This window comes from Choloepus didactylus, chromosome 4 (assembly GCF_015220235.1).
Source record: "Choloepus didactylus isolate mChoDid1 chromosome 4, mChoDid1.pri, whole genome shotgun sequence".
NCBI classification, from domain to species: Eukaryota; Metazoa; Chordata; class Mammalia; order Pilosa; family Megalonychidae; genus Choloepus; species Choloepus didactylus.
Window position 1 is genome coordinate 59,969,313 of NC_051310.1, and position 27,946 is coordinate 59,997,258.

The 27,946-nt window shown below is 35.6% G+C and overlaps 1 protein-coding gene and 1 pseudogene across 1 annotated transcript; both read right to left on the reverse strand.

Moving 5' to 3' along the window:
* Positions 1-1,236: 1,236 nt before the first annotated feature.
* Positions 1,237-17,144, reverse strand: PSMC6 (proteasome 26S subunit, ATPase 6). Its single transcript, XM_037832702.1, has 14 exons — positions 17,014-17,144; positions 15,984-16,063; positions 15,851-15,890; positions 15,573-15,625; positions 13,122-13,189; positions 12,779-12,893; positions 11,455-11,542; positions 10,065-10,126; positions 9,855-9,978; positions 9,439-9,500; positions 8,025-8,145; positions 7,809-7,889; positions 4,316-4,387; positions 1,237-1,731 (listed from the first exon to the last, which is right to left on the reverse strand). The coding sequence occupies exons 1-14, from the start codon at positions 17,138-17,140 to the stop codon at positions 1,613-1,615; spliced, it is 1,212 nt and encodes a 403-aa protein (XP_037688630.1). The 5' UTR covers positions 17,141-17,144; the 3' UTR covers positions 1,237-1,612.
* An 8,102-nt stretch (positions 17,145-25,246) lies between these two features.
* LOC119533338 lies at positions 25,247-26,726 on the reverse strand (annotated as a pseudogene).
* Between the last annotated feature and the right edge of the window lie 1,220 nt (positions 26,727-27,946).

Genomic DNA, 27,946 nt, shown 5'->3' on the forward strand with positions numbered 1-27,946 from the left:
TTCTTAGTAAATTGCACATAATATTGAAGTTTCTCCCTTTAATGCTGAGTATTATTTTACCATAATATTAAACTACATGGCTTTCAATATCTGAGTCTGAGTCACGATACTATAACGTTAAGAAAGGTTATGTATTATACATACATGATTCTTTCTCTGGACCTAGGGAGGTATTATTATCCTTTTTGTTTTTAAACATATGAAGAAACTCAAGCTTATAAGTAGAAGAAACCACACTTAAACTAAGGTTTGTACACCATACTGAAGTTTTAAAACCACCAACACAAAAGTAAAAAGGCATGATAGTTACACTAACTAAAATGCGAATTACAATGGATAAAAGTAAAAAGATCACATGAAATTAGATATGACCTAGACTTTCCTCCCCAACATTCTATTTTACATTGTCATATTTATGAAATAGACTGTCAACATACAAAGAAGTAGAACTGTTCAATAATTTGAGTATTATGTGGCCAGCTAGAGTGCTCAATTTTCTCTCTACCACCTTTTAAAATTATAAAAAGGCACACAATACATTGCTAGTGAATAAAGAATGATTGTATGAATTAACTGAGTCATACAGTTTGTTTTATAGTGTTTATGAAACTGAAGTCAACATTTTTTTTAAAACAGTGCCTTTAATAAGATAATCTCAATTGACATGCTATAATGATTCCCTTACGTAATCTGTTAAAAATTTTATTGCCCCATGGTATGAGAAAGAATTGTGTACAGGTAACAAAACATTCATTTTGAATATTTCTGACATCAAAATCCCCTACATCAGACACTCTTACCCTGGTATCCATAGATACCCATATAGTCCATATATGAGTTTAAGAAATGGTAAATTCCTGAAATTCAGTATATGCAAACATGTCTTTGTGTGACTTTTTCTGGACAGAGGGTCCAGCACTTAACAGATTCTCAAGAGAGAACTATCATCTCACATAAATCAAGAAAACCAAGCCACATTTATTAGCAAATATTACTTTTAATCATAACCTAAAAAAAAAGTTGTGGATGTGCATGTATTATTTCAGTTACCTGCACATATGCACATCCATATTAAATATAACACAATGATTTTATGGATACAGGGTGTGGGTACTGTTTTAAAATAAAATCCAAAAGCCTAAAATCTAAATACAACTTCATCTTGGCCATCAAATAAGTACTTTACTTACTAAAGAACCATGGTAAATGTACTCTTAGAAAAGACAGGAATATATGTAGGAGAACTGAATCAAACAGATTTTATTCAACTTTTTAGGAGGAGAAAAACAAATGGTATAAAATAAGTCAAGATATGTTCTCTTGTACTACTATCTCAAATCATTTTCAATGTTTTACAAAATGCTTACAAAGCAAATATGAAAAGCTTCAACATCTTTTTTAACCTCTGCTGTAATAAATGCAGCATTAACAAAGTTCTCTGTACCAATCCTGAAAGTACAATTACTGAATTACTAATTTTTTGTTATTCATACATATTTTTATTCATATACTTCGAAAAAGATCACTGCCAATACATACATTATTTTCCTTAACTTTATTTTTACATTAAGCAAATGTCTGTCATGCAGCCATCAAAAACCTTACAGTAAAATTACACAGGTTTGTAGTCCAATTTAGACTCTAGCTTCTTAGAATCAGCCACTTTTCTGACTGCTTTCATGAAGTCTTCCTGTACTACAAAATCATGATCAGCACGAATTGCAAACATACCTGTGAAGAATAAAGCAATGTGATTGCCATATAAAATATCTGAATTATTTGTTCATTATAAGAAAACTAAATAATGCAACTCTATAAAGTAAATGTGGAGGAGCCTGGATTTATTACTTTAAGCTAGTAGTTGTAATTTGTTAAAAAGCACTATCTTTATTCAATTAATTTCTGTAACTATGGTGAGCATTATTTTCCAAGTCAAAAACTAGAAAACAGGTGATCCAATTATCTGAATATTTAAAATGGGGACTATCTCAAATCCAACCAATATAGACCCTTATCCAATGGCATCTTTAATAAAAATAACTCTTTACAACATATATACATTTTAGGTGGCAGTTTCTTAACTTTGCAGGTAACATTTCCCTGGAAAGAAGGAACCACATGTATGGTTTGGGAAAAAACAAAACACTTTCAGTAATTTTGATAGCTGTTCCTTGTTAAGAATCTGAGACTTACAGAAAAGGAAATTACAGAAAGCTAATAGTGGGCTTTAAATATCAGCACCATTATCCATGTTTTAAAATTTACCTTATATACAAATTGATATTTTTATATGACTTTCATACTCAAGTATCACACCTCAATTGCTTCTTTCAATTAATCACTTCTTCACAAATTACTCGTCAAATACTAGTTGACAAAGGAGTACAAGGTTCTTTTTCTATTTTTTTAACATTAGTTGTGCCAAGGATATGGGATCCAGATTTTGAGACAATCTCAATTTCGAGGTAAGATAAATCTGGTAAAGTATCATCTACAAATTAAATGAATACTACTATTTCCATTGAGGATCTTCTTATATTGAATTTTTACTTATATAAAATGACGGGATTGACAGCAGATTTTAAGGGTTACTTCCTACTTTCTCTTTCAAGATTTCTATAAAAGCAATGTTGGAAATTGCTGCTCTATGCTGTCCTCAGAAATCAGGTAAATGGAAATAACTGATTTTTTACTAGTGAAGTTTAAAACTTGTATAAAAAGCTACAACTAAATAAGTCATATTTCCAAACTTTATGCATACGACTGCTTCCCTAACACATTAAACTTTAATAATCTTTTGTAACCAGACTATTTTTCTATCATAGAAACTCTTTGGTTTGTCCATCATGAACATTTGTCAGGGAACATAGTATACTTCTAATTCATTTAACAAACATTTTATATAAAGAGGTCTGCTGACGAAAAGTACTCTTAAAAATATCCATTGTCTAAGAATCAATATTAACCGCACAGACCTAAAACCATTTTAAAAACCCTTTCTATCCATTCACCTGTGAACTCTCATCAAAAAATGAGTAGGCTTCTGAAGGTACATTAAAATTATTTGAAAGCAATTGTAAGAATATGATAAAATGCCTCTGAAAGCATTTTCTAACAACAGAAATTTGAATTTGATGCAATAAGCTGTGTGGATTTCATAGTTACACAGTTATCAAACTTCCTTACAGTTTTCATTTAAATTAATACTTAGCTACTCTTTCTCCCAGACACAGAATAACTATGCTAAAAGGTTACAATAACTTCCATGTAAGTAGAGAAAGAGGGTATATGCAATAGTTATTGAATGATGGTCAAGTCAAACTTTCAATCAATAAACATTTCAGACAGTTTTAAGAAACTCACAATACATTAGACCTGCAGATCTTTGATCCAGATACTGAAATACAATATATGTACCAAGATACTCTTACCGAGAAGCTATGCCTGAGCAGCCTCTTTAAACACTGTGTGTTGAATTTACAAGAAATGTTAAAATAAGTCTAAAGGTGATGTGAAAACAAAAGGACGTCACATATTGTAATATTTACAAACAGTTCATCTCCAACCTTTGAAAGTCAGTAACTATAAAAACAACAGTAGAAATTTATTTTTTCAATTTTAGGATTCTGTATAGAAGACAAAAGAGTAAATGACTCTCTGTAAGGTTTTAAAGCAACAAAAATTAAAATAGGATCACACAATCCCCACAGAGCATTATATTCAAATACAACATTTCACACAAGTAGCATGAACACAGAATTCATACATCAATCTTTTCTAAGCTTACTACTCACAGACTAGTATCAGAAAACATGTTATCCATTTTGTAGCAAACACCTCTAGTGCTGGCCCATTTTGATTTCATCCACAGATACAGTAGTCAGGTCTGTAACCTCAGACTTTTCAGGGGGTCAGTGTCCTCCCACATTCATGTCTTTCCATGTTCTGCCCCAATGCACCCAGAAACACAAAAAGGTTAACACCCCCAAGGGCAAATCTCATCCAATGAAGAATAAGAGCTGGTGAATAAATGTTTCAGGCAGATAATCCTGGTAGGCATTTTGTGTATTTCTCAGTGGTCTCATGAGAATCAAAACCTTGATAGTGCACCCTTTGGTTAGCTTTTCTTTCTCCCATCTCACTTAATCTGTTTTCTCTCTCTTCTGCTTCCTGGAATCAATTCCCCCCAAAACAAAATGCACCCAAATCCTTGCAAGGGTCAGACTGCTTTTGGGCAGTGTAAAACTAACACACATTTTTAGCAAACTTAAAAAAAAACAAAATTGATAGTAGAATCTGTAATTTAGATGCTTACCTGCTTCAGTGCAAACATTTCTAAGGTCTGCTCCATTAAAGCCATCTGAAAGCTTCACAATTGCTTCATAATCTGTTTAGGAAAAAATAGTGGAAATTAGTAAAAAAATTAAGACATTTTCTTGATTTATTCCCACTTGGAAAATTTAAACACAAGAGCCTACTTTCAATTTGATCAGTTAGGCATCATTCCTGTTAACATCCCACAATATTAATGACCAAAAACTGTATTTCTGTTAAGTAAATCAACACCAAACAGAAAAAGACACACTTCTGGAGCCTTAAAATCAGGAAATATCAAGATCTGAAGCATCTTAACCTGTCCCTATGCAGATTTATAAAGCTGTGCACATGTGAACTTCAGATACTTATCAAGCTGAGTCTTAAGACTGTAACCAAATCTTTAATCTGAATAGTGCTAGAAAGTTCAAAACCAACTGCAATTTACCTTAATCACATAAGCCAAATATAAATATGCCAAAAAGTCATCAACATAATTCAATTGCGTAATTTTTAAACACCAGAGCAGGCACTGGCTAACTTTTCTGGTTTCTGTGCAAACTTCAAGTGATGAAGTATCAGATTTACGACAACAGTAATATTAAGTGACTTTTCTACCCACATGACAAGACATGAATTGAAGAACTGCCAGTATGGGGTAGCAGTCATGGATTTGATACAGAATAGAAAGATAAAAAGAGAGCAGTGACATAAGCTACTACAATATGAATAACTCTGATAAGATACTCTGTCAGGCAATACAGGGTATGTCAATCTTTACATGGATATTCCTTAATTAGCTGCCAACAAGGATCCTCCTCAATGCTAGCACAGTATCTGTTAGCAAGAGCTGAACATTTACGGAAGAAACCCAGAAATTGACACTCCTGGTTCAGCTTAGTCTTTCTAGCATAAAACGCCCTCACAAGAGCAATGAGCAAGTTAGTGAGAGATAAAAAGCAACTATTTAAATTATTTTAGACGACTAACTTCAAAGGGCTTTTAAACCTATCTGGCATTTGCACTGGATTCCCCTAGCGCAGGGGTCAGCAAACTTTTTCTGCCTTTTTTATTTTTTTAGGCTTTGTGGGCTATATGATCTCTACCAAAACTACTCAATTCTGTTGCTGTAGTGGGAAAGCAGCCATTGATAATATATAAACGAATGGTCGTGGCTTTCAACAAAAAATGAAGTTCCAACAAAGCTTTATTTACAAAAACACAAGGCAGGCAGAATTTGGCCTGCAAGTCAGTCTGCCAGACCCTATTTGTCTAGTCTCTCATTTCCATAGATAACTATTTTGTGTCTTCTCCTCTGTCCTTTAACCTCTAACACTAGTTCTTCATCTTCACTCTGAATTTGCTTATTTCACTGAGAAAATAGAAGCAATCAGAAGAAAACCTCTCCAAGTCCCTGTCATATATATATAATATATATATATATATATATATATATATATATTATGGCCTCCCTCTTATTCTCATAAATGAAAAGTCTATGCTCAGAAGTATGACCCCTCCTCAAGGAAAGAGTATCACCAATTTCTTTCTCTCCTAGATTATTCTCAGCAGCATAAAAAATGAGATTTGCAGATTCTTCCAACCAAAAGAAAATTCCCCCAAATCTTTTTTGTCTCCATTTCCCCTTCAGCTAGAGTCCCATTTCTTCTCTGAGGAACTCCTTGAAAGAAATGTTAAAATTTAATGCCTCCCCTCCTGTTCTCTCTGAAATCCACTTAAAGCAGGTTTTCGCCCCCACCACTTCAAATAAATTACTTTTGACAAGATCACCAGTGACCACCACACAGATAACCCCAAACGTTTATTCTCAGATCTCTTCTTATCTGATCTATTGTCAGCATTTTACAGGGGATTGGTCCCTTCTTAAAATGATTTCTTCATTTATCTTGCAGGACACTACCAGCTCCAGGTTTTACTCCTGCCTCAGTGACTATACCTTCTCACTCAGCTTCCTTTGATGGTTCTTCATCTCAACTTCTTAATGTTCAAATTATCTAGGCTCAGCCTTGGAACCTCTCCCCTTCTCTTTCTACATTCACCTCCTTGGAAATCCCACCTAATTACAAGACCCATTTTTATGCTGATAACATCCAAATTTATATCTCCAGCATAGACCTCCCAATGAACTTCAGATGCATATTGAATTGCTAATAACCTCTTTATTTCAAAATCTAATTGGCATCTCAAATTTAAAATATCTAGAACCAAATCCTCTATCCTTCCCTTAAAATCTAATCCTTCCAATCTTCCTTATTTTAACTGATGGCAACTTAGTTCTCCCAGCTGCTTGGGCCAAAACCCTAAGTCTTCCCTCATTCTTCCCTTTAGATCATACCCAACATCCAATACATTAATTAGCATGTCCTGTCACCACTGCTTTCAAAATATATCTAAAATTTCAGTTTGAAAGACTTTTGATTGCTTCCACCTTGGACTGAGACACCATTATTTTTTATCTGGCTTATTTAAAAACCTCTTAACTGATGCTCCTGTTTCCATTCTTACCCCCTACACAGTTTATTCGCAACACTGCAGCCAGAATGAGCTTATTAAACACAAGTGAATCCTGAAATATTTACAGATAAAAGGATATAATGCCTGGGATTTGCTTTTTAAAAAATCCAGCAGGAAGGTAAGGAGGAGTTACAGATAAAACAAGAAAGTTAAGAATTATTGAAGCTGAGAGATGAGTACATGGGGGTTAGGAATCCATTATACCCCTTTCTCTATTTTCATGCATTGTAATTTTCTATAAGTCAAAAATAACAAAAGTGAGACCATTATCATTCCTCTGCTCAAAATCCTCCAATGGTATCCACCTCACTACAAGTAAAGGCCAAAGCCCATATACCATGGCCTCCATAGGTGCTACACAATCTGGTCCCCATTACTGCTATGACTTCATCTCTTGCTACTGTCCTGTTTATTCTGCCACAGACACTCTGGTCTCTTTGCTACTGCTTGAATGTACTAGGCATGCTCCCACTTCAGGAACTTCTCATTTGCTGCTCCCTCTGTGTGAAATGATCTTTCCCCAGATATCTACATCTAGTCCTTCACCTTTTTTCAGGTCATTGCTTAAAAATCACTTTCTTGGTAAGACCTTCTCTGCATGTATCCCTCATTCCCATTGTAAAAAGTACATACTGGGTCCTGCTCCTGGAATTATTTAATCCCCCCCTTCTTTCTTTCTTTCTTTTTCTCCATAGCATTTATCACCATCTAACGTACACCATATTTTACTTACTTTATCTGTCTTTCCTGGTAAGAATGTAAGTTCTATAAAGGTAGGATTTTATCTATTTTGTTCATTTTTGTATCCTCAGCACTTAGAATTGTTCCTAGCATACAGTACATGCTCAATAAATATTTGGAAAATTTAAAACCAGATTTGGTAGACCAGCAGTAATAATCCATAGCACATTAGCTCATTTACCAAATGTAAGTATATATAAAATAGCTTATTTCCTTACCTATTTCACCATGCTTTGTAATGGGACCTGCATGTATTTTCAATATATCTAATCTTGCTTGTTCATTTGGTAAATCAATATCTAAAAATAAGAAATATTTTGTAGTCAGGTTTTTTGTTTGTTTTTAATAACAAAAGAGGAAGGTGGGGGTAGGATGGAAAGAGAAATGGACATAGAAAAAAGGAAATGGACAGCAGGTAAAGAACCTTAACTTACGTATTTTTCTATCTAATCTTCCAGGACGCAGTAAAGCAGGATCCAGAGTATCTGGTCTGTTTGTAGCCATGATCATTTTAACTCTATGCAGAGTATCAAATCCATCCATTTGATTCAGTAACTAAGAACATATTTGTAAATAAAAATCATAAGCAGAACGTATCCCAAGCATCAAAAAACACACAACACATGCCATTTATATGACTAACACTATGAATTGTACTGCTACAAATTGATGGCCATTTGACTGAACCCTATTTTTTCTCTCTTTTACATAAAGGGCTATACTTTCCATCCTCAGAGTTCCAAGGTAGATTATTCAACTATGTACTTTTTCATAAAACTAATAAAATCGAATGAATAAAGTGCTATGGTATGCCAGATCTAAAATTTATATTAGGATAACTGGATACAAATTTTTTCTCAAATTTGATAATAAGCATTTAAAATACCTTTTCAAATAATTCTATTGTATGTAGAAATACCAAGAGACACCAAACATATTTCCATCAATTCCCAAAGTTCTCTTGAATAGATACTGAAGAACCTTACCACATTTAACAAATTCTTTAAAATATAGCTAGCCTAACAATGTCTATTTTTTTTCCCCCACAAAATATCTATTAGCTGACAACATATCAATTACATGAATTAAAAATCTGGTATTTTGCATTGATTTAAAATACCTCAAATTAAGGTTTCTAAGAGATTTTACCATTTTAATATACCATAATACTTCTGAGCAGAGCAATAAAATTTATGAAAAGTAATTGTCAAATGCCCCCAAAGAAAAAATACCTCTCAAGAAACAGTGTGACATGGCATTATCAATGCTATCTAATTTCTATTTGCAGAAATGGGAAAATATCTTTGAGGTCTTGCCATCCCTTTCACAAAATTTGGAGTGGGGAAAGGCTTTATGCACATTCTACCATTTCATCATCCATTTTATTTCTTCGACGATCAAAACCACTAAGTATTTTAGCTGCCTCTCAGTCTCACCAATAGAGCAAGACGCAAGAGTCAGAAATTTTTTGAGCAGCGTAATGATAACTGAATCATTGCTAACAGTCTTATGACCGTTACTCATAAAATGTCTTAATAAAACTAGCTTTAAGATGCACAATTACAACGTAAAAGTTCAACATACAATTTAAATATCTAAATGGCTGATCTCAAAAACATACTGGAATAGTACATATATATATATATATCACCTGGAATTTGTAGATACCCTCTTATTTTCTAGTAATCATTTTCTTACTACAGACTGTAGTAGAGAAATGTGTTGCTCCTGCACTACTTTCAAATTTCACATTTAAATGTATTCTTTATTTCAAGTGTTATACCCATTTTGACCTTCAAATACGGAATGTCCAATTCTTCATTTAATAAAAACTTTACAAAATATTACCTCCATTAAAGTTCTCTGAATCTCTCTATCAGCTGAAGTACCCTCTGAAAACCGACGACCACCTAAAATAATAGATTAGGAAACATATTCATTACTCTTTTCCTCCATTATCATCAATTAAGAAAACAGAATGGGATCAATGTCTGGAGTTGAAAATTCATTAGTAAGAGTTATACTGACTAATTTAGAATTGAATTTGTTATAACATTTCTCATTTTGTCAATGTCAAAGGTTATTTATTAAAATTGGTTAAACTTTCTTAAGAATCTTTTTAAAGTAACATCTAATTCATTGTGCTATCTACTCTCCACAAGTCATCATTAGCATTGAATGAGAAAAAGTTCCTTTAGATTTTGAAAAAATGTCCTAACATTTTCAAGATAATTTTAAAATAAAACATAAAACGTTATTCTTACCAATAGCATCTATTTCATCCATAAAAATGATGCATGGCTGATGGTCCCTGGCATAATTAAACATTTCTCTGATCAAACGAGCGCTTTCACCAATGTACTTGTCTACAATAGAACTAGATACAACCTGATTAAAGGAAAAACATTAAAGTAAACATAAAACAATTCAAATAAAATTTAATTTCAGCAACTACCAAAGAATCTTCTCTTTACCTTTAAGAAATTGCAGTCTAGCTGGCTAGCAACAGCTCGTGCCAAGAGTGTTTTTCCTGTACCTAAGAATGACAAAAGAAGTCCTAAATAGATAGAAAGCAAAACTGATTTTAAAAGCCTCTTAAGAATTGAAATCCTTTGGCTAGTAAATTTTCCAACACAGAAACTAAATCCTAAACAGAATTGCCATTTAAAATTCCAAAGTACTTCTACTCTCAGCATTACAATTTAAATTTTTATTCAAAATATCCTTTATAATTTTAGTTAATCAGACTCAATACAGAACCTTAGAAATATAGCAAAATCCTACTTACAATATAGACTAGGATGGAAACTTCTGTTACATTAAAATCCACTGAGTTGATGGTTTACCTACGCATGATTTTGTGTCAAGCATTAGTTACTTGGAAACTATCGGTTAAATAAGTTATATAAATCTTCAAAATGTTGACATTTTATTACACAATATTTTAAAAATCACATTTGTTAATATCACCTTCCCACCTCACAAGAAGTCTTTAAGTAGTAATGTATTAGGATGCTGTCAAGCTAACAGTGTCAGATTAAGTTCTAAAAATTCTAATTTTCAGTTAAAAGGTAAAATTTTATCACTGGCAACCGATGATGTCAGCTATTTTCTTTAACATGACAAGCTTATTTTGTTCATTTTACCAAAACATATAACCAACAATGAAGTCTGAATAACCAGATTGTAAACTGTCCCTTCAAAAAGAAAAATGATATGAAAAGCGACTAATTTGGCTAGAAATTCAAATAATTGCAGAAGTGCTTTTCCTAGAGACAACTATCCTACTTCAGTATGCAACAGAAGTGCTTTATATGTATTTTCCATTTCCTCACACAGAATATAAGACATTTTCAAGGATCAAGATTTAATAAAATTAATTTGTACTGCTTCACCAAGGACATTTTAAAGTGAAACTGGCATTTTGTTTATACTGCAAGTGTGTGGCAGTCAAGAACACAATGACTATTTGTATTGTCTAATGCCAGTGACTTAACTGAGTCATGCTACAGCACCAGCAGTTTTACCCACACTGCTTTTGCACCATCAGTACAGATGTCAATACCATGAAGAGCTAATGACATCTTTGTATTATAAAAGGAATTTTGACCTTACAGATTACCTGAAAGGGTCTTGAAGATGCCCACAGGTCTGTGAATCACACTTTGAGGACTGCCGCACTTGAATCACATGTCATTAAGATATATATACTATATGCTAATGAGGCACAAAAATACTAATGCCTGAGGGAATAGCAGACACACATCTCCTATCCCACTCTCACGCTGAATGGAATGGAGGTTGGAATTGTCCATCTCATTTTTTTATTCCTCAATAGTGGGGCAGAAATAGTTAAATACCAACCTGGTGGTCCATATAACAAACAGCCTTTTGGAGGTATTATTCCTACACGCTGGAATAATTCTGGGTTTGTAAGAGGTAGTTCTATTACCTAGGAAAAAGTTGCATGTTTCTTAAAAAAGTAAAGATTTTTATGTATTTTCAAATACTTCAAGGAAAACATAGTTAGGTACACACATCATAACTCATTATAGTTTTGGAATTCCATGCCATGTAAAAACATTTAAATTAGAGATTTTTTTTTTTCAGGATTTATTTCTCTTAAATTAATCTAAAATTAAAAACAAGAATGGTTATTTTAACCCTACTTTTGATTGGGATGGTGGTTACACAGGTGTATAATTTGTCAAAATACATTTGAATTGCACACTAAAAATCTGTTTTTTATTGGATGTAAATTATACCCCAATAAAAAATTAACAACAAAAAAAGTTTAAAAAAAAGAGCATACATCAAAAGATCTATATTATTTTGCATTTGGGAATATAACACAAAAGAATTATTGAATTGGGGAATGGATTTGGTAAATTAATTGACATTAAGTGAAAAGGTATATAAAAATTTCATCTGTTGGCATTATGCCATAGTAGCCACAAAATAATATGCTCTGCTTTCAAAGTCCTACCAAGATTGATTCAAGAAAAGAAAACTAGAAAATGAAAAAGCTGAAGGTTTGACTTGCCCAACCTCTGAAACTATTCATTCCTAAATATTTCCAGCCTAAAATTAGGATGAAATCAATACAACAATGTAATTTGCTTTAAAGATAATCGTTAGAAAGCCATATGTGCTGTGAAGCAGGGAGATCCTCGTTTTGATTCTTCCCTAAGAGCGTAAAAGACTTAAGCCATTCCTAAAGCCAGTATTTCTTAAATGAGAGCAAATAGATTTATCAAAATAAAATTTTTAAGGCAGAGGTAACTTAATCTACCTAAGGGTAGGAAACAAAACACTGATGGGTTTATAGGAAAAACTACATTACACATATGTCATTCAAATGTGCTCCAACCCAAGTAGCCTAATATGTTAATCTAAACCAGAGAAGGCAAAGGTAACAGATTATATCAATTATTCCCAACTTTTTTTTTTTCCTTTGCCATAAAAAGACTTTTCCTAACACCAAGTATCTCCAAATTACCAAAAACCATTAAACTTTCTTAACTAGAAATTTGGTGCTATTCTTTTCTCTGCAGGAGTACCAAATGTGTAATATCCAGTTGCCACTGTTTGGACAAAGAGTAATTTTTCATCCTGTTTCTCCCGTCAGGCATCCAAAAACCAGTACTAATTATTAGTAAATTTAGAGAATAGAGCATATAGTACCAACCTCTCTTAATTCCCGGATCTGTTCTGATAGCCCTCCAATCTCAGAATAGGAAACATTCCCAGGGTCCTCATGAGACATGTTGTAAACCAGTGGATCCACCTCTCTTGGCAAATATCTGGAATGATAAAGTACGAATTTTTCTTTTCTCAGCCTAAAGATATAATATAAACGACTCTCTTATGCTAGTATCTACAGATGATCTTATGAAGACATGTTTCAATTAATTAGAAATTGGGAAAAGAGGAAAAAAATTCAAAATATTCAGTGACCTCAAGAAGCACCTTTTGGATAAGACCTCCATCCGTGAAAATAAAAGATAAACAAAATAAAGTAAGAAACTCACCTCATGATAGTTAGTGTAGTCATATCCAAAGCAACTCTTGTTCCTGGCTTCAGCTTACTTTTGTCAAGCTAATTTTGTAAAACACAAGGTGTTACTTAAACACTTAAAAAGGAAAAAAATACTAACAAGAGCATAATATTTAGAAGCCAAATAATAATTTTTACCCTTCAGAAAGAACACTAAATATCAAATTATAAACTCCATGCTGATAGAAGGGTTTATTAAAATTCCCTTTTGTACAATCACAGTGTGAAATGTGAAATCACTAACACACAAAGTTTGTGGTGGCAATGGCCTTGTTTTTGAAGAAGGAATGGACTTTGGTATTTTACTTTCAAAGGTAAACTATTTAATAGTTTTATTCATTATTTTGAATCAGGCACTGTAGTGTAGTGGCTTTGGGAATTGGTACCAAAGCACTTATAAAGAAATCCCTTAGAGAACATTAGGGTGGGGGGTGGGGGTGGATTGTAAAGGTGTACCCATTATTTTTATTTTGGAAACTATAACTTTTGGGAAGAATGCATGTTACTTGATCATAGGAGACTAGTGGAAAACATACTGTCTCTCCTCAGAGATTTTAATTAAAATGGTAAAAAAAATAAGCAACCACCATTTATGCCTTTGTTACATGAACAGAATGGGATATTTAAATAGAATGCAATTGAATATGAATTATAACTCAATGAAAAAATTAAACTACAAGAAATCGGTTAAGTAAAAAAAAATCATACATCAAAAGATCTATGCTAAAAGGCACTATGCTAAACATATGATATAATAGGTTCAATCAAACTAAGAAATTTATTGGCTTATCTAGGCAGGACAGACCTACCTGGCTAGACCTAGATAACACATCTAATAGATTCACCTCACATTCAGGATGTTACTTTTCAAAAAGAGTTACTTTTCAATATTTTAAAAACTGCTAAGTGTAACCATCTTGCCAAAACAATTTCAGAACCATACAAATTACTGACCACTTTTCAAAGGATTTTACAAAGAGCTCCAAATTTAGTGGCAGTTAAAACGAACTGAAGCTAGGCAAAACACTAGATTTAATGTAACGGATTAAGCAAAAAAAAAAAAAAAAAAAAAAAAAAAAGCTGCTAGATAAGTAAGGTACTTGAAAAAAGATAAACAGAGATCAATATGAAGCTATTTCAACATTTATATGTATAGAGAAAATGAAAAATCTTGGCTTTTCTAATATTTTCCAGTTTTTAAATATTTTCTTGCTCTTATATAACCATGAAATACCAGAAATGTTAACTTTAAGATTCAAAACCTGAAAGAGACACAAAAATCCTTTGTCAGACTCATGCATCTAATATCGTGATTTAGAAAATGTCACCCCACTTTTATGCTAGGAAAAATCCTAAGATTTGATTTTGCCTTTGGAGTAAATTTCACTCCATGGGCATGTCATATCAATGTTTTAAACCCTGAATCTGATATAACAAACACTCAGAGAAAGCTCTTTTAAACAATTGACAAGAATGTTTTACCTAAGGATACTTCTGAAGAACAGGGTAGTATATAAATTGGTTTCCAATGGTACTGAATGATTCAAAACATTTGTTGATGTTTTCTGATGACTGTAAAATGAAATGAGTTATTTCAATTTGCCTTTTCTAATCTAAATGAACTCATATAAAATCACCTCAGGTTTATGGTGTAGTCCATGAAGTAACATTTCTGATTGTTTAAATATAAAACATAGGTTATCAATAGGGTCTAACACTTTTAAGTTCTCTTCAAAAAAGACATGAACATGATTTGAGATATTTTCCAGTTCTAAAATTCCTTGATTTTCATTACTAATGCAAGGTGTTAATAAAACAGTGTTATATGAGAACTCTGTATTTTACGCATGAAATTTCTGTAAACCTACAACTTCTCTAACAAAAAAAAAAGTAAAGAAATCAATTGGCCATAAAAAATATCAAAACATAACAATGACATAATATAACAAAAGGAATAAATACTGAATATGATTATTTTTGCTGACCTGAAGGAGTGTAAAATTTTTAGATGCTATCTCATAACAGTTAAGGTAATCATATTATTTTTTCTTCTGTTAAGACGATAAAGAATAGATTTTTAAAACTCTAAGTTATCGTGTTTTTGAGAGTTAACTATAAATGCTAATAGGTATGTAGTAGGTTGAATTAAAAAAAACAAACAAACAAAAAAAAAACTCCATAGTTATGTTAGCAAGATAAAATTTATCACGACTTTCCAAAAAAAAATTCCTTCAATTCTTAAGTGTGTAGAGCTGACCAAGGCAATGTGACATAGTGGAAAGTGGAGAATGCCAGGGGTCCAAAGCCCATAGTCTGAGTTTAGGCTTTCCTATTTATCAGCTTTGTTTGGAGAATCTACCCTTGGGGGTTATGCGCACAATGCATTCTATCAATTATAAAGCCCTATACAATCATAATGTATTACCTGTCGACGACAACCCACAACATATCTTGGTCCGTTTGTAGCTTTAACAATAACTATAGGAACAAAATGAAAAAACAAATTGACAAATAGAAAGTAAAAAATAACATCAGTTTTACTTATATCTTCCAGGAAGACAACAGTTGAATGGAAACTTAAGTCTATGCAACAATACCATTTCCATTCATTACTGTCATCAAAATAATAAGCATTTCTAAAGGTTAAGGAGGAGGGTGTTCAGCTCCATTTTTTTTTCATAATTAACAAACTAATCCACTTACATTTTTCTTCAGTTAATTGCTTAAGTACTTCACCCACAATCTAAGAAAGGAAAAAAAAGGATTGCTTTTTGCCAACGGCTAATAAACACAGCAAATTACGATCATCCCCTATACCCCAAACTCCATTACCTACCTGACCAACACTTTGTAGGGCCTTCAGATCATTTTCAGACTTTTCATACTGCTTGGTAAGTTCCTTTAATTGTTCCCTTACTGAAATAATAAAATTTGAACATTTTTAAAACAATAATCTTACCGAGTCTATCTCACTAGGTCTCACTTTACCTAAGTTACTAAAGTCTGTTTCGGTTTAAGTTTTATATCCGCTATATCAAACCACAAAAGAAGTAAGACCATTTGTAGTAAGTGACACGTTTAAAAATGAAATGTTACAGATCAGCAATACTTGTTTAAGCACATTCTAAATTACATACTTAATAAGTATTGACAACCAGTCACTTCTGGATTTGAGAAGTGTCCCGATTCACATACTCACCAGGATTACTCTCTGGCTTCTATCCTAAATTAGCTAAACACGTACAGTTCTCCACAGAATTTATAATTACGGCTACTTTCATGTAATTAAACTACTCCAATTTTTTAATGAAGGAGCACTGTGAAAACACTTAAATGCCCCTTTAGCTCAGGAGGTCAGGGAAACTTGTGTACTTTAAACAGTACAACACGAAAGACAAGGAAAGAACGAGGAGGGTATGACCACAACACAAACCCTTTCTCTTAAGCTCCGCGTCCGCCTTTCCACTCTGCTAACAAGTCAACTCCCAGGGTCTCATCTCCTGCTTGAGCTTCGCTGACTCAAGCCTCTTCTCTCCGGCTCCCAGGGCTCCACCTTGCACCTTGCTCTCCTTGCAACCCAACCTGGGAAATAACCCTGGCCCACATCTTCGCCACTCCTGTAGTGCTCGTCCGCTGCCATTTCAACCGGGGACGTTTTCTCTGTCACGCGGACCAAAATGGGCCATTTCCACGCCCGAACAGGCGCACTTCCCAATCTCAGGGATGGATGACAAAGCGCCTTGTCCCTGGACCAAGGCCTTCTCATCCCCGGGGCTCGGCTGCCAGGCTCCGCCAAAGGCCTCCGCTTTGTCAGAGGCAGAAGCGAGTTTAGGCACGAAATTATGTGGAAAGAAAGGTGCACTCACACTCCTTGAGGCGGCCGTCGATCTCCTTGTGCTCTAGCAATTTCTTGCGGTAGTCCTGAAGCGCCTTATCTCTAGGGTCCGCCATGATGAGAAGCCGTCGCTCATAGGGGATGCCGGGAATGGCCATGGCCGCCCGGGCGGGGGAAGGGGCGGGGCGAGGGAGGAGAGACGCCCAGGAGGGGCGGGCCCATGTGCGACCCCGTCCCTTCCTGTTGGCCCCGCCTCTCCACTCCACTTCTCCCACTGCTGCATCTGTCTGTTCATCTAGGGCTTCGGCCAAGCTCCGAAGGAGACCTCCGTCCACACCGTCCCCTGCCGGCGGATCTTGGTAAAGCAGGGCGCTGTTATCCCAGTCTTACAAGACAGTCTTTGGTATTGTTACTTTTGTCCAGGAACACAAAAGACCCTGCAATAAACTGAGTTGGGAGTGAAGTAGGGAATGTGCAATATCTCAATAGCTCCGATGGCCTATCGAAGAGGCCTATAACACAGAGTATTGCCTAGGACCGCCAAATACAGAAGTGGTAGGCAATTTCATCCATCCATCCCTTCATTCATTCAGTGATGGAGTACCAAGGATACAGTTGCTTACAATCTGGGGGAGAGATTTTAAAAAATAGTTTCAGAGTTTAATAAATAAAACGCCGATGTTATAGAGTAAGGTGGGATGAACTAATTTAGGATAACTAAGTTGAGAAAAAATCAGCCATACAACAAATTGGAGAAAAACCTTTGAGCAGAGGAAACAGCAAGTGCGAAGGTCCTGAGGTGAAAAAGAGCTTGGCTTGCTTCTAGGAACAGGAAGGAGGCCAAAGGGACCTGAAATCGGGGTGGGGGTCTGGGAGGTTGGTTATAAAGATTTGGGGCACAAGATAGAAATGCTGAAGCAGGTGAGTCTGAAAGAACTGACTTCCAGATATCTGTGATTTTATACAAATTAGTTCATCTCTCTATATCTCTGTAAAATGAGCATAATAGTACCTATTTCATAGGGTTGTCATGAGTAGAGTCAACTTCCCCAAATAGCCTCCATTTCATCTCAACATATCCAGTGGCACTAGACATTTGAATTTAAAAATGTTTATCCTATATATTCATATAAAGTGAAAATCTATGTGAATTAATGACCAAAAGTCACATAAAGGATATCTTCAAATTTATTAGAAATAAATCTTATGGGTATTGTATGAACATTCTATTCTACTTTTCTAAATATGATTGGGTCTTGCAGTAAACAATAAACAAAGAAGATGTTTGGGGAAGGGATAGTTTGTACTCCCACTCAGTAGCAATTACTCTAGTCAAACAAGTCCATCCACACCAGAATATATCACTTCTGACATCAAGAAGTAAAGAAGAGAAGACAAGGCAGAAAGAAAAAAAAATTCAGTTTGGTTCAGTTCAACAGATATATATGATCACAAACTGGTGTGTTATTTTAACATCTCACCAATATTCTAAACTCTCATGACCGTTGTTCCTTATCTCTCACCCATCTGCCAAAATTCCAGCTCAGATGAACTTTCTGTTTTCCCCATGCCTGTTCAAGAATAGCCGTGTTCCTTTTTTATATTTGCCTGTAAGGCTGTATTCCTTTCTATCAGAAATGCAGCTAAATTTGTAATTATACATCCATAAATGAGGTTAAATGTTTAATGTCTTTCTCTTCCAGTAAACTATGGGCTCCAGGAAAACAAGAACTGTGTCTATTTCTTGCACATTATTGTATCTCCACAGTCCAGCACAATATTGGACGATAGGTGGTTTCATATGTACGCATATGAATGAATGAATGAATGTGTCAGTATCTATGATAGGCAAAGATATAAAAAAGACTAATAACTACCACCAGTGCTCAAGGAAATTACAGTAACATAGGGTAGAGAAGAATAGATATGAGAAGGCGAGGCATATCTTAGTTTATTTGGGAGTCATTAAAATGGATGTCATAAAAAACAGTAATGAGCTAGATTTAGACCTCTAAAAAATTGGTTAATGATGGTCTCCCAATCTACTTTCCTATAAATTAGCTCTGATGGGTGTAGTGGTTTTAAAATATGCACACAAAGTATTTGATTCTTCCCACTTCAAGAAGTGGAGCCTAATTCCCCTCCCCTTGAGTGTGGGCTGGACCTGGTTAGTGACTTGCTTTTGACGAATGCAATGAAGAGGAAGTGACAGTGTATGACTACCGAGACTTGATTATAAAAGACATCGGGGCTTCCTCCTTGTTCATTCTTGGGTCTCCTTCTGGGGGAAACCAGCTGCCATGCTGTAAGGAACTATCAGCAGATCTGTGGAAAGTCCCACATGGCAAGGAACAGCCAGCAAGAAACTGTGGCCTCCTGCAAACAGCCATGTGAGTGAACCATCATAGAAGGAAATCAGATAACTGCAGCCCTGGTCTTGAGTACGATGTCATAAGAGACCCTGAGTCACACAACTCATTTAAGCTGCTCCTGAATTGCCGACCCCTACAAACAATGAGAGGATAAGTAATTGTTTTAAGCCATTAAGTTTTGGGGTGATTTGTTACACAGCAACAGATAAATAATACAACAGGAACAGATATTTTTTCTAGATAGAAATTGAGAAACAGTACCAAATAGGCAAATAGTAACTATTTTTGCTCACATGTCAGCCATAACACTTGAGTCTTTAAGACATTTTTCATCTCAAATATCTACTTCAAATATCTGTCAGAATGCACCTAATTGAGTATGGTTATGGCTACACAGTGCAATGTTGAGATAAGAATAGAAATTAGAATTCCTAGGCTTCTTGGAAATATTCTTCTTTTAATTAGATAATATCTAAGGATATATATATTTTAAAAAGTACTACATGTTTAGATTGCAAAAGAGCAATACACTGGCCACTTAACTCTGAGTCCCTTTCTCCCATTCTTTAATATGTTTTCTGTTGTATTTACTTCTATATATTTTAAAATAATATGCTTATGCTGCTATTTCTTGATTTATCAATTTTGGATATTATCCTTTGACTTCCTTATTAAAGAAGATGAAGATTTAGTACCCTTAAATATAAGGGTGCTCCAATCCCCCACTTTCCCTACTGCCATACTTCAATATATGTTTTGAATTAAATCACTATTCAATATTTATCTTATTGTGGGACTATGTAAGTCAAGCAATATACTTTCATTATGTTCACCTTATTTTAAAACTTTTTTTGAACTTGTTGGAATTAAAAGTTACCTCATTTTTTTATGTGCTTAGTTTTTTTTTCTTTCTCACTCTTCCTGGCTTTCCAATAAAATGTAAACTTCTTTTGAATACAGTTTTTTAGAAAGTCACATAAGCTATTCTTTCCGTTTTATTTTTTACCTAGAGAACACTCTTCCTGGAGGCATCCATCTTCTTGCTTAGCCTGGAACGTTTGCTTTCTAGGGCTGTCATAAGGCTGTCTTCCTGGAACTTCTCTTAATGCCTCCCTTGTTTGGTATTGTGTTGGTTTGGCTATATTATGTCCCCCAGAAAAAGCCATGTTCTTTGAGGAAATCTTGTGGGGGCAAACGTATTAGTGTTGATTAGGTTGGAATCCTTTGATTGTATGTTTCCATGGAGATATGACCCACCTAACTGTGGATGATGACTTTGATTGGATAATTTCCATGGAGGTGTTACCCCACCCATTCAAGGTGGGTCTGAATTGGATCACTGGAGTCGTATAAAGGAGTTCACAGACAGAAGGACCTCAGAGCAATTGAGAGTGACATTTTGAAGAGGAGCTGCATGCAGCTAAGAGAGGACAAAACACCCCAAGAGCACCATTTTGCAGAATGCCATTTTGAAACGCAACCTGGGAGCAAGCAGACACCAGCCACATGCCTTCTGAGCTGACAGGTTTTCTGGAAGCCAATGGCCATCCTTCTGTGAAGGTACCCTGTTGTTGATGCCTTACCCTGGAAAGTTTATGGCCTTAAGACTGTAACTTTGTAACCAAATAAACCCCCTTTATAAAAGTCAACCCATTTCTGGTGTTTTGCATAATGGCAGCATTAGCAAACCAGAACAGGTATCTTCCCTCTTCTGATTCCCATGTCTTCCTCTTGTTTTGGATTACTCCTTTGTTTGGTTGGATCGCATGCACTTAGTAGTTTTTTGAGAAAGGATTTAAAGGTGTACATTATTTGAGACCTTGCATATTTAAAAATGTCTTAATTCTATTCTCACACTTGATTTATAGTTTGGCTGGTGTATTACTCAGGGTTCTCTAGGGGAAAAGAACCATCTGGAAAAATCTGTAAATATGAGATTTATAAAACTGTATCACACAACTGTGGAGATGCACAAGTCAAATTCCATAGGGCAGGCCGCGAGCTGGCAACTCCTATGAAGGTCTTTGATGAACTCCCCAGTAGAGGCTGACTGGCTGGAGAAGAAATGAAAGTTCTCTTTTCTCCCTTAAAAGACTTCAATTAATTGGATTAACCAACTGATTGGATTCTCTCATTGCGGAAGACACTCCCTTCGTTGATTGTAGACGTAATCAGCCACAGATGTAATCGACTGATGATTTAATAAACCAGCTTTCTGGTTTATTAACTAGCCACAAATGTCCTTGCAGTAATGATTAGGCCAGTATTTGATTGACCAGACAACTGTGCACCATCACCTGGCCAAGTGGACACATGAACCTAACCATCACAGCTAGCTATAGTGTTCTCAGAATTTTGAAGGCCTTACTCCATTGTTTTCTAGCTACCAGTGCTTCTGTAGATAAGTCAGATGTTTCTGATCCTCAGTTCTTTGTAGGTGACCAGGATATTTTTTTCTGAGTGCTTTATCCCTGGTAGGGTCATTTTATATCCACTAAACTGGGCCTTCAGTGGTCCCTATCAATCTAGACAGTCATCCTTCAATTTTGGATATTTTTTTCAATTATTATTTTTTTTCGTGGTATGAATTCATTAAATAATATCTCAACAAATAGAAAACAGACAGAAATGGGAAGCCATTTTTTCTACTAGAGTGATGTGCCGGTTTGAATGTATTATGTCCCCCAAAACACCATTATCTTTGATGTAATCTTGTGTGGGCAGAAGTATCAGTGTTGATTAGATTGTAATTCTTTGAGTCTTTCCATGGAGATGCGCCCCACCCAACTGCAGGTGATGACTTTGGTTGGATAATTTCCATGGAAGTGTTGCCCCACCCATTCAGGGTGGGTCTGAATTAAATTACTGGAGCACTATATATACTCAGACAGAAACAGAGAACTTGCTACAGTCAAGAGTGACACTCTGAAGAATGCACAGAAGCTGAGAGAGTAGCTGCAGATGAGAGACAGTTTGAAGATGACTGTTGAAAGCAGACTCTTGCTCCAGAGAAGCTAAGAGAGGACAAATGCCCCAAGAGCAACTAAGAGTGACATTTTTGAGGAACTGCAGCTTAGAAAGGAACATCCTGGGAGAAACCCATTTTGAAACCAGAATTTTGAAGCAGATGCCAGCCATGTGCCTTCCCAGCTAATAGAGGTTTTCTGGACACCACTGGCCATCCTTCAGTGAAGGTACCCAACTGATGATGTGTTATCTTGGACATTTTATGGCCTTAAGACTGTAACTGTGTAACCAAATAAACCCCCTTTTATAAAGCCAATCCATTTCTGGTGTTTTGCATTCTGTCAGCATTAGCAAACTAGAACAAGTGATTATACTCATCCCTCTCCAGGAAGGGGAGATATTTTATTCCATTTAGACTTTAGGAATTTGATCAAAAATCTACATCCATTTTCGCACCAAAAATACCCCTCTGTTGATTACTCTCAAAATACTTTAGATGAATTCCTTTGAAAATGGAAATACAATAGAGCATTAGCCAATGAAAAAAATATTTATTAAAGGAAATAAAACCTTTAAAATATGAACCAGTTGATGTCCAAGCCTTAGAGTCTAATAAAGACTGAGCTTTTTACTAGAGGTAATTTTCACTATCAAGAATCTTGGATCTAGATCAATTAAAAAGAACCTAAATATATGCTGAAGCAAAAAAGTCTTATTTTAAAAATCATATTATGCCTTGCATGAATTAATTAAATAATGAACTTAATATTCATTAAGCAATTCAACTAGCATTTGGCATGACCAAAGTTTAATTAAGTCAAGGACTTGGTGGTGTTCTGAATTAATATCAGATGCTAGTGGTCGTTTCCACCCAGTCACCCCTTTATTCTCCAATGTGTTCCTCTAATGTATTTACCACTGCAATTTCAAAGTTACTGCTTCCCCTCCTAGGATTCAGTACATTAAAACAAGTTCACCACATATACTTTAGACAACTATAGAAGCACAAACTAGTTCCATACTTAGTGAAAAAGATACCTCAAATATGATTTAACAATTGACTGGAGAGGATGAAGGCTAATTTTCAAGTTTTTAAGGGTCATGGCTCAGGGTTATTTGAGTACTGTTTGAGAGGAAGTGTAATACCTGGCATTTGACTTGTTCTTGGATCTGATGACCTACAGAACATAACTAGAAGATCTTAAACTTTAAGCACATGTAAGGAACAAGTGATTTTGATTTTTGACACAAAGTAAATGGTTCCAACACTAGAAAAAAAATATATTTATCTGAGAAATGTAAAGCCTGTTCTTGTTTATATGGGAAAATAAAGGTTGAGGTTAACACACCTACTGGGGGATTTCCCAATCATAATATTGTATGCCTCTTTTCCCCCACTGAGGAATTAATTGGGGCATAGAGGTATGGAACCCTTAGAAACACATTGCAACAGAAGGGTTCCACATTTTCTTCTCAAATTGCTAATGTTCGTGATGGGGTGGGGTATTTTGTGTGCATGTGTGTGTGGGAGAATCAAAAGGAGTATGAAGACACTCAGATGGAAATGATAATGGTTTGACCTTAATTAAGAAGACATGTTTAAAGTGGCTAACAGATGCCTCCCATTACAGTGTAGTTTGAGGGGAGGAGTCAGCCAGAAGAAATTCTGGACAAGGCAGGAAGGAGGTCCTTCCTCATAACTGGGATTTTGTATTAACAACTGTTGTCCCAAAGAAAGCAGAATCACCCCAAAGTGCCAAGGACAAAGGGAATGCCTTGTAGTACTCCCTCATGTTATATTTATTCCCATTTAAAAACTATCTGAAGCCACCTCCCCACACAAACTCTCCTAGCATTTTTAATCCAAAGACATCAAAATCCTTTCTAAACGCTACCCTTGTGATACACTTCAGTGAAGTAGGTAGTATAATTCTAATTTTTACTCATAAGCAAGCTAAGGCACAAATAGAGCCTGAGGGGGAAAAGGGACTGGATAAAAAGCCAATTATCAGGTCCCTGTATTTGTTCAGTGCAAAACACTTCCTTCATATTGATATAGGCAACTCAGGAGACTGCTACAAAATTCCCTTAAAGGTAGCCGCACTGACAGCTACTACGAACAAAATCATTCATGACATTGGACGGACAGTGCACTCCGTAAAGTCTCCCTGATGGAGACTTGGGAGATGTTTATTCATTTAACAGCATTAGTACAGGCAGTCCTTTTGAATAAGCAGATACAATTGCCCATGATTACAAAAAAGAGGCTGAAGATACAACTTTCCTTCCTCCACAGTTGAGACCAAAACAGTGGCAATCTTAGCAAACCATACAATACAAAGAACTAAGACTGGTGCAGTAACATTCCAAATCCTATATTTTACTAATGATTTTAATGTTTTTTTCTCAGCCGGAAAAATTTCCATATTCTTGGTCCTGGACAATTTTCTTTTATTGTAACCGAATTATCTGTAATAAAAATGCGAGCGGTATTATTGCCAGGATTTGAAGCAAACAATGCATCCAGTCAGCACATACTGGTTCTATATTTGTGCACATTCAGTATACAAAAGAAGTGTGCATGTTAAGGAGATGATGTGAGTAATATCAGTGGCTTGTCTAATGGAGAATGTGTCCTTTCAAGAAACTGAAGATGCTCAAAAGTTGCTCCCCAATTTCCATTAACAACCCTCTAAAAATTAACATTTCCATTTGATACAAATACATAAATTTAAAGTAAGTGCAGTTCAGAATGGCCTACCATTTTAGATTGCTTATGTGCAAGAAAATTTACAGTCAATAAAAAAATACCAGAGAGGTGGGGGAAAAAAGACTCTCTGGATCTGTACAGCAAAAATGAATATAATGTCAATAGGTAGTGAGTCGTGGACAAAGTGGCAATCAGCAGCACTAAAAGATGGCTGGTCACAAATCTGGTGATAGAGGATATGATGCTGTTTTCCCTGGCATCATATTCAGGCACAAAAGGAGGAAAGTCAATCTGTTCTGGGGATATGACAGAAAATAGCTGGTGGAGGCTGTCCACATGGTGACTTTTGTCCTTCAGTCCTGAGACAGAAAAGGTGGTGAAAAACCATATTGATACCTTTGAATGAAATGTTGGATGAACAAAATATACAGCTTTCAAATTCCTCTTATACTTGACATCAACAACATCATAGAGTTTCTTCAGGAAGTCAGAGTCCAGGTGATTGTATTAGCTGGTGAGACTGTGAAAATACACTAACACATATTCTTTCACAGCAATGTGATCCATTACATGGATAAAATATGAGAGCCTTGTCCATATCTTATTAATGTTACAGGAATTTTCTTCCAACAACCACCATCACTGTGCAACCACAGTTATCAACACCTGTTTGGTATAAGGCTTTTAGGGAAGCAATATGAGACAGATACTCAAATCTTGCTTGACATAACCATCGATTATAATTTCTTTGATGCTACTTCTGCAGTGCTGCTTCTGATAACTGTCCCCATAGGATCAGTCTTCTTTGCTTATCAATATCTCCTTCCATTAGAGCAAAAGCATGAGAACCAATGAAAGAGAGGTCAACTCCCAGGCCTTCATCCTCCTCTTCTTGGTTGTCCTCAGGAACACCAGGTTTTTCACTTATTCTAATCTGCCATTTAGGTACCCCAGGTTCTCCTTCTGCATTTCCAATATCTGCAGGAAGGTATGGCAATGACAGACTTTCCTCTTTCAATGATCCTGGGAAATACAGAGGTAGCAGCTTTTGGTAGATAGCCTCTTCACATACAGAAACAGCAAATGCTATTTTTTCAATGGTCTCCCCATGAATCTCTAGTAATCTCCTTACAGTGGGAAGTGCAATGTGTGTTGCATCCTCTAGAGAATAACCTTGTTTTGCAGAATTGATGACACAGAATCCAATACAAGACACTGACTGCTCTTTTGCCAGCTGAAGTACGTTTCTGTAGTGGCTGTACAGGGAACTCTCAGCTGCTGTGTGATAGTGGCTTTTGTACTTAGGTCCCACTGTGTGAATGATGAACCCGGCAGCTAGATTAAATCCTTTTGTCAATTTTGCTTCACCTGTCCGACAACCTTTAGAAACTGAAGATCCTCCTTCAAATCAGGACCTGCAAGCGTGAAAATACTTTCTGACACAGGATTTTTATCTATAAGAGTCTCATTGCTGGTATTCACAATGGCTGTACAGTTTAGTAATGCCACATCTCCTTTCCAAAGAACTACTTTTCCATTGATATCCTTATTTTAAAGAAAAGGTGACATAATTATGTCTTCCAGAATTTTTCAACTGCCCTATCAGAAGAATCTAATTCATTTTCACACGAGTCACCCCAGCTTGGTTGTGCATCCCACATCCACAAACTAGGAAGGTGCACCCAAAGGATCCATGGAATGGGATTCAGTTCGTGTTTTCCCAAAATTTTCAGCAATTCAATATTCACTGTACACTTTAGCGAACTCTGGCGGTCCCATCCCGGTGGCGGGCGGGACAAGTTAAGCTCGCCATAGAAGGCAGCCGAGCAGCATTCCCGGACAACCCTCGCCAGCTCCGCGGCGGCTAAGGCGAATCAAAATCCTAGGAAGGCTGGAATGAACTGCAGGAAGTCTGGGCTGCAAAACACCGGCTTCGGCCTCTAGCCGGCTCTCACGAATCAGAGCCCGGGTTCCTTCCTCATTTCCTCCTGGAAGGCAAAGGGCTCAATTACTTTTGAATTTATTTTTCTTCTCTAATTTATTGGTCCCTCTTTTCGGAACTGTTATTGGTCAGACGCTGTTCTCCTTAAATTAATCCTCTAATTTTTCCATCTTTTCTCGTCTATTTTCTACCTCTTTGTTTATTCCACTATCTAGGAGATTTCCTTAATGTTAGTCTAAGGTTTCTATTGAAACATTTTATTTTGGCTATCATATATTTCATTTCCAAGAGCTCTTTCTTGTTCTGTTTCTTTTTATAGGATCCTGTTCTTATGTTTTTCAGGATCTTAAACACAGCTTTTTGCTTATTTCCTTTCTTCCCTCAAAGTTCCTTTTTGCCTGTTTGTTTTGGTTTCTCTATTTCACGTTGGAGGTTTTCAAGAGTCTGGTGAGTCTTTGTTTCTGATCATAGTGAGAGCGAATACACTAAAAAAGCAGTGGGATGCTCAGTGTGTGAGTGGGAAGGTCCAGCTGTTTTTTTGGGACATCCATAAATGATGGTAACTACAGGTATACCTCCCTGGTATTTTGCTGAGTCCCCGGGTTTGTAGCCACTCTTGTTTCTTGACCGGGATAATTCTGTTCTTGAAATATTTGCTGAATGAATTTTGAAAACTTTATTTTATTTTTCTAGTATATCAGCTGGTGGTTAAACCCCTACTTTGTCATCAGTTTTCCAACATCCATACCTTTTGCAGATTTTCTCTTATCAATTCCAATTTCTGTTTTTATTGTGTCCTCTTCCTCATCCAAAATTATTTCAGCCCAAAGTGATTGCTTTGCCTCTGAAGTTAGAACATTTGTTTGGATCTAAATCACACATTACCTTGTGACATCTCATGCTGTTATTATCTTTTCAGGTTTGTTAATTAGCTAATTTATTTGTACATTTGTTTATTCCTTCAGCAGTCATT

What these genes read in the sequence shown, in the direction of transcription:
- PSMC6 (XM_037832702.1), bottom strand. Translation starts at nt 17,140, where the DNA reads ATGGCCATTCCCGGCATCCCCTATGAGCGACGGCTTCTCATCATGGCG. An exon ending in CCCTACAAAGTGTTGGTCAG is followed by an intron (nt 15,891 to 15,983) that starts GTAGGTAATGGA and finishes TTCCTTTCTTAG; the next exon opens with ATTGTGGGTGAAGTACTTAA. An exon ending in TTTGTTATATGGACCACCAG is followed by an intron (nt 10,127 to 11,454) that starts GTTGGTATTTAA and finishes TGTCATTCTTAG; the next exon opens with GTACAGGAAAAACACTCTTG.